The sequence below is a fragment of the Amblyraja radiata genome, chromosome 14 (genome assembly GCF_010909765.2).
Source record: "Amblyraja radiata isolate CabotCenter1 chromosome 14, sAmbRad1.1.pri, whole genome shotgun sequence".
In the NCBI taxonomy this organism is placed as follows: domain Eukaryota; kingdom Metazoa; phylum Chordata; class Chondrichthyes; order Rajiformes; family Rajidae; genus Amblyraja; species Amblyraja radiata.
In genome coordinates, this window is record NC_045969.1 from 22,391,914 (window position 1) to 22,404,411 (window position 12,498).

General features: G+C 43.9%; 1 protein-coding gene across 2 annotated transcripts in view; it reads left to right on the forward strand.

The window, feature by feature from the left end:
• Nucleotides 1–12,498, forward strand: part of arhgap6 (Rho GTPase activating protein 6) — a 487,133-nt gene that overhangs the window by 226,842 nt on the left and 247,793 nt on the right. The window contains exon 1 of one of the 2 annotated variants that reach the window (XM_033032772.1): nt 79–994. The exons of the other annotated variant lie outside the window; for it this stretch is intronic. Within the exon in view, the coding sequence (XP_032888663.1) occupies nt 917–994 (78 nt within the window). The 5' untranslated portion in view covers nt 79–916. Of the gene's footprint in view, nt 1–78; nt 995–12,498 lie in introns of those variants that run through there. 2 annotated transcript variants of the gene reach the window in all.

Below are 12,498 nucleotides of genomic sequence, written 5' to 3' on the forward strand. Positions count from 1 at the left end.
ACTATCTTTTACAAGCGCCGGAGAGAGCAGTCAAAATAAAGCCCCCTATGTTCAGGGCTCATTGTAGTGTAAGCTCCTTCCTGCCGTGCGATTTGAACCCACTATGACTTGGTTTCAGAAGTAAGTAGGAGGGTCAGAGGCATCACTGACAGCACGATGAGTGAACGCTGGCCAGAACTGGATATCAGCCCGCGAACCCTCACTTTCAGCTACCCAGCTGCAAAGTGGTCTTCGGCTTGTTAATGGCAGCTGAGCAATCGGTAATTCGGATCTATCTTGAAGACAATTAAACTCCGCACCATTTCTTGCAAGTTGCGAAGTGCTTATGGATTTTTAGATCATTCGGGCTTGTCAGGGACGCTCTGCCAGAAATAGTCAGCAATCCCTCACCATTTTGCTCAGTTGATTGCTGCGTGCGTACTTGCGTCTGTTGAGACCATTAGCGAGCGGCTGTGAGTGTGTCAGAGAGTGCGGCACACGTGTAGTAGACGGGCGCAGCGCACAAGGGGACGCGGAATAGCCGCTACACTTCAGCCCGGGGCAGTCAGCGCGGTCCCGCTGCCGGTTTCAGCGCCAGTCACCCAGTTGAACCACCCCCACGAGGAGCCATCCTCACAACGAGGGGCTTTATCTTGCCGTGGTCTAGTCTTGGGCTGCTGACAGCGCTGGTCGTATTGTTGCTTCCAGCCCGAGTTTAACATTGTTTAACCGAGTTTAACATTGACACGGGCTAACGGCGAAAGATGATAATCCGCCTCGTCCCGCTCAGTGCGGTGGCATCTGCTGATGTGGCGTGAACCTGGAATCTCCCTCGCCGGAGTGTGAGAGCGAAGGACATCCTCTTGACAGTTTGCTCCGTGGACATTCATTCAATTCCCGCCACTACACTTTGCAACTGACCGCAAGAGACTGGTGCATGTGGATAGTCAATGCATCAACTATGGCATCAACTATGGCAGACTCAGTATTTTTTGAGAAACCGGCCCTATGCGTGGTAAGTCTGTTATACTTATTCTCTCTCGTTCTTAAGTGTGATTACAAAGGTGTCCATACACGCACTCTTGAGAATTTGTGTTGGTTACTCTGGCTGGGTATTATATACATGACTTGTGCAGGAATGCAAGAAACTCTGTTCACCCAATATCGCACGTCTGCTATTTCCTCTGTTGCACAGACAACACCGCAGACTTCAAAGGCTCGGGTTTTGTTTATATTTCCCGTGAGTTTAAAACAAAACCTTACAAAATACCAACGAGTCACGCTTTGCTCGTTAGAATCTGGTCAGGGCTGCGAGTTTGATGTTTCACACATATCGCTCACCGTCCAGTTGAACAAACCCTTCCCATGCAGTGGAAAAAGTTTGGAATAATCATGAAGGGACTGATCAATCAGCAACCACTCCTCGCGGAGTCACGGGTTGTTCAATCACTTTGTCCTTCTCGTTCAATCGTGTCTCGTAAAACCAAAATCAATTTTCGTGTGATTCTCCACGAAGTTTTTCCACGAAGCGTCTCTCCGTTGTAAGTGGAGTGAAAACATTGTGTCAAGTTACAGCTGGTTTGAGATGGGTATGGATGGTAGATCTCAATAAACGTTGATCTTTCAAAAGGCACATGCTGCTGTTGACCACCACTGTCTCCACCTGTGCAGTGAAAATTTCAACATAAATAGCGGTCATTTCGCCCCATCTCCAGCCGTCAGAAATACCCTCACTTCGGGCCTTTGAATAATCTCTGCATTTTATAGCTTCGCCATTTAGCTGCCGTAACTTCAACGACAAGGGCTGGAAGCTCGGACATTCCCCAAACCTCTCCGTCTCTGCTTCTCTCATCTCCTTCAATAAATTGCTTAACCTCCCTGATCAGGCAGTTTCGGTGAAATGAGAAACAACGTGAACATTAACTTCTGTTTCTCTTTCTTTGGATGTTGCCTTTCCTGTTTGGTGCTTCCAGCATTTCCTCTTTTACATTCAGGATTCCAACAAGCAGGGCCGTCTTAACGCATGGGCACGCTGGGCAGTTGCTCGGGGCCCCACGAACATAGGGGCCCCATGCTAATCTATGTATTGTAGAATGTTATTGTACAACATGAAAACGGAGAAGAACATCGCAAGTGCATGACGGCATATTTGATTCGGCATAAAGAAACTGCAAGTGTAGGGGCCCCAGTGCACTGCTTTGCCCGGGGCCTATAAGACGGCCCTGCCAACAAGTGCAGTTTTTTAAATCTTTGGTTCCTTTCTGTTTGTTCAGGTATTTCGTCAGCAGCTCTAATGCATCCTCTCAAAGCTTGGAATCAATCTTTTGTTTGGTATTGGTGTGGAGAGTTTGGGATGTTTCTGCTATGTTAAAGATGCTATTAAATTATTGGTGGTGTAAGATCTTTGCCATATCTAAAGAATGAAGCGCAGGGCAACCCCAAAGCTGCAGCACGAGCAGATTCTAGGTTCCTGATATCTACTACCTAGAGGAATGGACACATAATTTGGACACAATCTCCAAATTCCCTTGCGGGTTTCCCATCTTTTTGACTTGGACGCACATTGCTGTTCTTTCATTACACTGAACAAAACCCTAGAATTCCCTGCCTGATTGATTGCAGGGGAGCGTTCAGCATGGTTTAGCTTTGTTTTAGTTTAGAAATACCGCATGAAAACAGGCCCTTCGGCCCACCGAATCCACACCGATTATCAATCACCCCGTTCACACTAGTTCTGCATTATCCCACTTTTGCATCCACTTCCTACATACAGGGCACTTTACATTGGCCAAGTAGCCTACAAACCTGCAGGACATGGTCGCAGGGCGAGCATGCAAACTCTGCACTGATAGCACCCAAGGTCAGAATCAACCTGGGTCTCTGGCGCAGTGAGACTGCTGCTCCCCTAGCTGCATCACTGTGCCATCCATTGGTTACCTGACCAGGAGCAAGTAAGGATGGGCAACAAATGCTGCCATGTGGTATCACATTGCGAGAATTAAAAAATCTGGGCACCCAGCAGAGCACCCAAATTAACTCATTAATGGCACAATGTCCTATCCACAGCAAAAATGTTGCTACGTGGTACATGTTGGACTGGATAAGTGTTGGTTACTCAAACATACCAGTTTGCCCATGTCGATCCCAGGTGTCCCTTCTCACTGCCCTTCGCTCAGTCTGGATGTTCACTCAGTATATCTGATTTTCCAATGCCAGATAACAAAGCTTTTGACTGAACTGTTTTCCCTGTTTGTAGCCATAAGATTCTTCTCTTCTGCAAGGCAACTAGTGGTGAGTGGAATGGAATAAATCTCCCCTCTTTTGACGAGTCACAGTTTTATTGCATTAAAAGTTCAGTAATACATTTGCCTTTATTAATAAATGCCTGTAGTAAGGCATTTGATAAAGTCTGCCATGGAAAGATGCACAGGATTAACAGTGACTTGATCATATGGATTTATAACTGGCTTGCTGATGGAAGACTGAGGGTTCTGGTGGAAGGACAATATTCAGGCTGGAGGTCTGTGACCAGTGGTGTTCTGCTGGGATCTGTTGTTTGTAACATAAATAAATGACTTGGACATAATTGTAGATGGGCTGCTAAGTAAGTTTACAGATTACATCATGATTGCTGGGGTTGCGGACGAAGAGCAAGGCTGTCAAACTATACAGCAGGATATAGATCAGCTACAGAAATGGGTTGAGAAATAGCAGATGGAGTTTAATCCAGGCATGAGGCATGGCACTTTGGGAGGTCGAATGTAAGGGGAAATTATGTAATTAATCCTAAAACCTTTACAGCATTGATATACAGAGTGAACTTTGGGTCCAAGTCCATAATTCCCTGAAAGTGTCAGCACAAGTAGATAGAGTGGTAAAGATGCCATATGTTATGCTTGCCTTCATTGGTTGGGGCATTGAGTATGAGAGTCAGGAAGTCATGATGCAGCTTTTTGGGACATTGGTTTGATCGCATTTGGAATATTGCAATTCTATTCGCACAAACACAGGAAGGATGTATGTGAAGAGTCTCGACCCGAAACATCACCCATTCCACCTCTCCAGAGATGCTGCCTGTCCCGCTGAGTTACTCCAGCTTTTTGTGTCTGTCTACAGGAAGGATGTGATGGCTTTGAAAAGGTGCATGGAAGTTTACTAGAATGATGTCGGTGGGGGCGCTTTGAGTCGGCTGCCCTGCCAGCAGCGTGTTTGTTATTTCAACATTTTTGGGGTTTTTTCGGTGTGTCTTATGTTAGTTTAGGTGTCTCTTGGTGTGTCTTGTGTGGGTGGTGGTGCGGGGGGAAAAGGGTGGAACCGCTTTCAGTCGCCTGCTCAACAGAGAGGCAACTTTTTCCATGTTGCCTCCCTCGCGGCCCAACAGCATGGATGGAGCGGCCTTTCCTGGAGTCGGGACCAGAGCTATGGCAGCGGGCGCAGCATGGACTTGATACATCGCCGAGCGGGCAAACCCTTGCCAGGGGTCACCAGAGAGGAGGGCTCTGATCGCTGGCCTGGTGACTTTGACATCATGGGGCTGTGGTCTGCGGAGGGTCTCGCCGCGGGTGTGGCGTGGCCTTCCCATCCGGAGATTGGGATCCCTTGCCGGGGATCACCAGAGAAGAGCTCTGACCACTGGCCTGCAGCCTATAACATCCTGAAGCCACAGTCTCCGGTAAGAAAGTGCCGATTCGGGCACTCCAAGCCATGGAGTGTGTTTGACCGTCCCGACGTCAGAGTTTGGATCATCCCGACGAGAGGGCCTGTACGTCGGGCCATCCGTAGCGGCGACTACGGAGGGTTCATGGCCCCGACCACGGGTGAACAAAGGAGGAGGACTGGTTGAACTTTGTTGCCTTCCACCACAGTAACAAATTTTTAAATTTTTTTTATTTCAAAATAGACTTTATTCAATTGATAAATATATACAATTCATGAACCATTCGAACAAAAAATTCATCCGACATTTTCAGAGACTATACAAATTTTTTTCCGTACAATATTTTTACATTTGTCAAATTCCACCAAACCTGACCCCACCCGTGCCACTCTGTGGCCCCTGTCCAAGTAATAAATATATACAATGTGTGCACAGTTCGAAAACTCCATCCAACATTTTTGTAGGCTATAGAGATTGTTCAATACAGTTTATGTCTTTTAAATTCCACAAAAATATCCCCTACCCGTGTGAACTCATGTGGCCCCCTGGTGTGGGATACCTACCCTTAATTTAATTTGAGGGGCGTCTCCACCATACCGTACCGTGCCCCCCATGTCCAGCAGCGGAAGGACCCTAGATTGTGGCCCTCCCCCACCGAGCCTTGGCGTTGGCTGCACCAAGCTTCAGCGAGTCCCTTAGCACGTACTCCTGCAGTCTGCAGTGGGCCAGTCGGCAACATTCCCTGACGGACATCTCACTCTGCTGGGTGGTGAGCAACGCTCGGGCAGACCAAAGAGCGTCTTTCACCGAGTTGATGACCCTCCAGCAGCACTCGATGTCAGCCTCTGAATGTGTCCCTGGGAACAGTCCGTAAATCACAGAGTCCTCTGTGACGGAACTGTTCGGGATAAATCGTTCCAGGGACCCTTGCATACTTTTCCAGACTCTTTTTGAAAATCCACACTCTGCAAAGAGGTGGGCAACCGTCCCCTCTCCATAGCAGCCGTCCCGAGCGCAGCGAGCGCTGGTAGTGAGGTTCCGACGGTGCAGGAAGGTAACGAATGCTATGGTGGATGTTTGTGTTAAATCTTATTGTGTATTGTGTGTTCTTTTTAAGTGTATCGGTACTGGCAAATTCATTTCACTGCACCTTCGGGTGCATGTGACGAATAAAATTGACTTTGTCTTTGACTTTGATGCCTGGATTAGAGGTTATAAACTACAAGGAGACCTAGGAAAGACTTGAATTGTTTTCTATGGAACATCGGAGGTTGAGGGAAAACCTGATGGAAGATTATGTGCAGGTAGATAAGAGATGGTCTTGGCATCATGTTCGGCACAGATATTGCAGGCCAAAGGGCCTATTCCTCTGCTGTACTGTTCTATGTGCTAAATGCTTAGAAAAAACTGCAACAAATTGCAAAAATATCCACATAGATGCCAGATGGTATCGTGTGTAAATGATTCAGATGTATTAAAAAAGGCTGAACTGGAGTTTCGTATGTTGATTTAGAAATTTATCTATTTAGACATATCCATATGTTGACATTAATCTGACAGAAATCCAAAGTAAACTGTCTAACCTTACTATATTGTCATTACTACCATCCATCAAGCACTTTAGACACTTTAACCAGGGATAAAAGCTGAAAATGTGGAAACATTCAGCAGGTCAGACAGCATCAGTAGAAATGGAGAGAGAAAGTTAACATTTGCGGTCAAAGACCATTCAGCAGAACAGGACTTCAGGAGAACATTATTGCATGTTATGACCAAGGATCTTCGATGTGAAACATTAACTCTGTTTCTCCTGCCATAGATGAATGTTTCTAGCGTTTGTTTCCAGCTGAGTGTTTCCAGGATTTTTTGTTTTTATTTTCTCTGGTGGTTAAAGGGGCTGCAAGACTTTCTTGAGTGTTATAAACAGTCTATGATTCTCTGGTTCTATTTCAGATTTTCAGATTTTTTAATTTTCTTATTTCTTTAGCAAAGGTGTGTGGCGATTCCTATATGTTTGACTTTGCATTTTTTGTCTGATTTTATTATTATGCAGTTTCGATTAGGACTGGATTTTATGACTATATGGCTGTAGCTCTCCATCATTGCCACCTTTTGTTACATGGAACAATAAACTTGACTCACCATTGTGACCAAGTGCTTGCTCACAGTCGTTATAACTGCGTAAATAACAAGCAGCAGTATAGGAATTACCCTTTTTTTTTAATAGAATTGTATTCATATTTTCTACCTCCTGTTTATGGTGCCACTACTTGCTGAATTGAAGTTGTGTGGCATTCTTGGTACTATGACCAATCCTGGTGTGGGATCATGAGCTTCACTAACTGGACATTCAGTAAGTGTGGTGCAATTGTGTTCAAGGGAAGATCTGGCAAACCTCGTGCATGAGCTGAAATTGGACGAGAGACTTTAGGTGAGAGAAACTCAAGAACTTGTGGGTTCAAACTTAAAACAAAAACCATCTGGCTTTGTGGGCGGGTAAATACATGAATGTGGCGATAATGGAGTTTAAGGATGAGAAGTGGTTGCCAAGGTGCCTGCTGAAAGGATATTTCTCATGGGAGAAACTAGCTCTTGAGGTCATGTTTAAAAAGGAGTAGCCATTTAACGTGAGGGGAATTGTTTTCTCTCTGAGGGGCATGGATACTTTCAAGAAAGAGATAAAATATTTTGGATAAGAAATGGTTAACAGTTGCAAATGGGAATGCGGATCCGAAATTAAAATCAGATCAGACGTGAGCTTATTAAATGGGGATCAGATTCAAGAGGCTAAGTTGCCTACTCCTATCCCCAATTTAGATGTTTGTATGCAACTACTGGGTAGGAGATGTTGGTGAGCTTGTTTTGTCTGTCATTGGTGGTGAGGGTGGAAAGAACAGGGGAGAGGAGATAAAAATTCAGAAAAGAAATGGTAGATTTTCATTGCCCATCAGACTGGTCCTGGACTAATGTTTGATCCAAGCACATAGGAATGTTATTTGTTAGTGCTTAATATGATCCTGCCAGACATGATGATGGAGGACTAAACCAGCTATGTGTAAAATATGTTCAAGTTTATGTCTCTCGTATTGAAAAGGACAAAAATAGTGGTAATTGCTAAGGAGTTTTGTTGGGATGTGGGGAAGTTAGTTCTTTGCTGGTCTGATGTAAGGGGAAAATATATAATTAATGGCATGACCCCTTAACAACATTCATGTATAGAATGATCCTGGGGTCCAAATCCATAACTCCCTGAAAATGGCAACACAAGTAGATAGAGCGCTAAAGAAGGCTTTAGTAACTTGTCAGTTTCTTTGTTGAACTAAATTAAGGCGCATGTTGCAATCAAAAGCGCCTGAACAATTGGTTGGGAAGAAAGCCAAACTGTAAGAAAGATGACTGCTTGCTTTCGTAGGTTGGGGATTTGAGCATAAGAGTATATTTCCCACTCCCTACCTCCCCACTCCCCCCTCCTCTCCCTCTATTCCCCCTCCTCTCCCTCCTCACCTCCTCCCTCTTCTTTCCGCTCTCTACCTACGGTCCCCCAACCCCTCCCTCACCTCTTCTTTCCCCTACCCCGTCACTCCCTCCCTCCATACCTCCTCTCACTTCTCTACCCCCCCTCCTCTTCTTCTACCCCCCCCCCCCCCCCCCCCCCCCCCACCCCCGTCCTCCCCAGAGGGGTTTACTAGAATGGCTCCTGGACTAGGAGGTTTTAGCTGTAGGAAAACGTTGGACAGATGTGGATTGTTTTCTCTGGAATGCGAGAGGTTGCAAGAAGACCTGATATTCTGAGAGGCATAGATTGCGTAGACATTTGGAACCTTTTCCCAGGATGGAAAAATCAAATACAAGAGGGCATAGCTTTAGGGTGAAAGGGACAAAGTTTATAGGAGACGTGTGAGCAAAGTTTTTTTACAGAGTGTGGCGAGTGCTTGGAATTTGCCTCTAAGGACAGTGGTGGAGGAAGATATGATAGTGGCATTTAAGAGACTTTTGGATAGGTATATGGATATACATGGAATGGAGGGATATGGATTATCTGGAAGCAGATAAGAGTTGGTCTTGGCATCATGTTTGGCACAGACATTGTGGGATGGATGGCCTGTTCTTGTGCTGCACTACATTCTGCGCAAGAAGCTGATGGGCAGAAACAAGGGCAAGGTAGTTTACCGTTTAGAAATCACAAGAGTTCACCCATGGGAGGGGGAAAGATTATGACCTGAAGACTAATCACAAAGGTAACAGTTGCTCAGTGCAGTGGTTTGGGAAGGAAATGTAGGAGGTTATCTTGATGAGAACTTTCGGGTGTGATATCGTTATCATAGAAAGGCACACAGCAAACAAATGAAATGTGAGCACGTACAGAACACAATGACATTGAACCAATGTCACTGTGGGATTTTATTTTATTTCCTCACACCCAAAATTTTCAAAACCTTTGAGAAAGTTTGACTCCATTTAAGCTACTTCCTGTATATCAGCTTTGCTCTATTGTGAATCCCCAGATATGCAATTTTCAGGCAGATTAAGTTAATTGACTGATGTAAATTTCTCCTCATTTGCAAATGAGTGGTAGAATCTAGTGTGGTCCTGGGAATGTGAGGAGAATAAAGTAATGGGATTAGTGTAGAAGTAGTGTAAATAGGTGCTTGATAGTTGGCAGTGGGAACGTGACTGTTTTCATACTACAGCAGACATACTTAGACACAGCATGGAAACAGACCTATTGGCCCACTGAGTCTGGGCAATCTGGCAATCACTCCATTCACTAATACTATCCCACATACTAGGGGCAATTTACAATTTTACCGAGGGCAATTAACCTACAAACCTGTATGTCTTTGGAGTTTGGGAGGAAAGCGGAGCACCCGGAGAAAACCCACGTGGGCACGGGGAGAACGTACAAAATCCATACAGACCGCAGCCGTAGGCAGGGTCAAACCCAGGTCTCTGGCACGATAAGGTTGTAACTCTACCGCTGCGGCAAAGTGCCACCCTATCACCTTGCTGCTGTGATCCCATGAAGCTGTTCAGCTGTGTAGGGCATTGTGGCCAAGCCTTATCCTGCTGGATATTCTCACACACTCAATGCAATGATTGACATTTAACAGGAATTGGTGCAAAAACCTTCTCAGATTTCAAGGTTGCCTTGCTGAACTGCATCAAGACAAAGTAGAAACGTAATGCTGAGCTGTCAGTGGGTTTGACCTCTACCAAATTAGCATGTAATTAATCACAGAATGTACCTTGCCCCTCTTCTCACTCCTTGCTAACTTTATATGAGATCATGTGGGGACAAAACAGCACAGTGAGTATCTGAGAGCCTCCTTTGGCAAGGAGTATTGTTGTGTACAAAAACAGGTGCTTCCTGTGCATTGGACATGTGTGTCTACAATTCATTTCTGTTCAGTAGCACTAGACACATTACATAGAACCAGCACATTGTACTAGGTCTCTGAACTTGAACGAACATTAATAATGATATCTTCAACTTTTAAAAACGTAATCAGGTTCTGCCTTTGATTCTAATAGAGAAATGACCAATACTAGGATAAATATGATGATTGCACTAGTTGTAAAGTCTTAATAATTAACATGGCCTCGAATCTTCTGGCATTTTCTTTAAGTTCACCCAACAACTTCCTTCCAGTATCCATAATAACCCTCCTCCTCTCCACCACCCAGCACATTAAAGCTGCTGCCTCATGGCTTGACAAACCCCAGCTTCCAGTTTGTCTGTATGGAGGGACATTCTGCCTGTGACCTTGTGGGCCTTCTATGGATGTTTTGATTTTCTCCTGCATTTCCACAAATTGGCCTAGAATACGATGATAAAAAGCTGGGAATATGCAGAGTGTAGGTAAAACTTATACCCACTGCTCCTTCCAACCTTGGATTTTCACCTTGGTGCAGTTGACAGCAACCGACCATTGATAAGTTCAAGGTCTGCTTTAGGGCGGATAATACTGCTTCAGCCTTCACTTCAGTGCTGGGGTGGGTGTTTTTTTTACTGCTGGAGATGCAATCTTGGTTGGTTTTAACTTGGGGCATTGTCTTTCTTCTGAAGTAGATGTCAAAAATCCCATAGCACAATTTAAAGAACAGCCAGATAATGGTACTGGTGTTGTAGTCACTATTTATTCCTCTAGCTTTACCGAACACTCATTATCTGAATCCTTATAATGCACAAGTTAGCTTTCAGACATTTTCCATGACAGTATTGACCACTATTCAGATGCATTTCTTTGGACATGGTATGCTGTGGATTGCTCTGTAGTTGTTAGAAAATATCCTGCAAATCAAAGTTTTTGCTCTATAGAAAGTACTTTTTTTTTAAACTGCAGTTTAGCCTGAGATAAACCAATTTGTTTGGGTGATAAAACACTTGTGTAAACTTAAGGTAAACCATTTACGTTACATACGGGTCAGGGTTAATGTCAACATTTTGTCTAGTTCTGCCACACTTTGATGTATACAATTTACGTGTAAACTATTAAAAGACTTGCATTTATATAACGCCTTCATGACCTTGGGTATCTTTTTAGCGTTGTCATTGTTGTGATTGATAAAACATGGTGAACAGTTGTACACAAATCCCACAAATGGAAGGAGATATATGACCTAAGAACCTGCTTTATTGATGATGAGTTGGGGAAGAGATTTTAGACAAACACAAAATTGACCCCTCATTTTTTTTGTCAAATGCTGATGTGAGATATTATCTAGTATTCCCCTTCAGTTCAAATGATATGAACCTCTTTGGAAATATAGTTATTCTAAACATCTTGGAAAGCTGGATGTTAACTTGTGCAGTTAATGGTGGCACATTGCAGCACCTTGTAGAACTGGCTCTGGACCAACCCTGACCTCTGATGTTATCTGTGTCTGTTTGCATGCTCTTCATGTAACCATATGGATTTCTTCCAGATGCTCAAGTTTCCTTCCACATCCCAATGATGTGCAGGTTGATGATAGATTTTACTTGGCCATTGTAAATTGCTGCTAATATGCAAGTAAATGGTAGAATCTGGGGTGATTTGTGGAAATACAGGCAGACTGAAATAAAACAGGATTAGTATAAATGGATATGTCAAAAAGCCAGTTTCCTCAGACAACTAGGTAAAGGAATTGATGTTATAATGTAACAGAATGTGAATGCTCTTGATGGTAATTCTGGAGTATTTATGCAAATCTGTTTTGTTTGTATTAGTAACTTTTCCACTAGGTTGATATGAGCAACATTTATCATAATTAAAATACTCACCTAAAAAATAAGGACCATTTAAAAAAAATTAGTTGTTCCTTTTAATGATTTTCCTGGGCCAATGCTTTCCTTCCGTAAGAATCGCAAAGAGAGTTGTGTAGTTTTTGAAGCACCTACAGCACAGAAGCAAGTCCAATTTGTCTCTGGTGGTAAATATACTTTGCACAGGCTTTTCCCTATTACTTGCCACCAGTAATTTCTCTTTCCCACTAACTCTTGTATTCATTCAACTTCTCTTTAACTGGACTGTCAACACTATCTCCATTTGAACAGCTATTTATCGCACATTATTATTGTTGAAATAAAAAAAATTACATTTATGTGTTAACATCTGTGACCTCATTGTCCCAAAATGCTTTATAGTCAATGAAGTGCTTTTAAAGTGCATTCACTTATGTAATTGGAGAATGTGGCAAGTGATAATGACCAGGCACTCTGTTCTTGTGCTGCAGGATGGATGTTGGCCAGGACACTGGGGAGAGGAGCCCTGCTCTTCTTCAAATTGTGCCACAGGACCTTTTACATCCAAGTAAGATGGAGAGATGGGGCTTCCGTTTAGCATCCTACCTGAAATGCAGTGCTGTTGACAGTCCAGCAC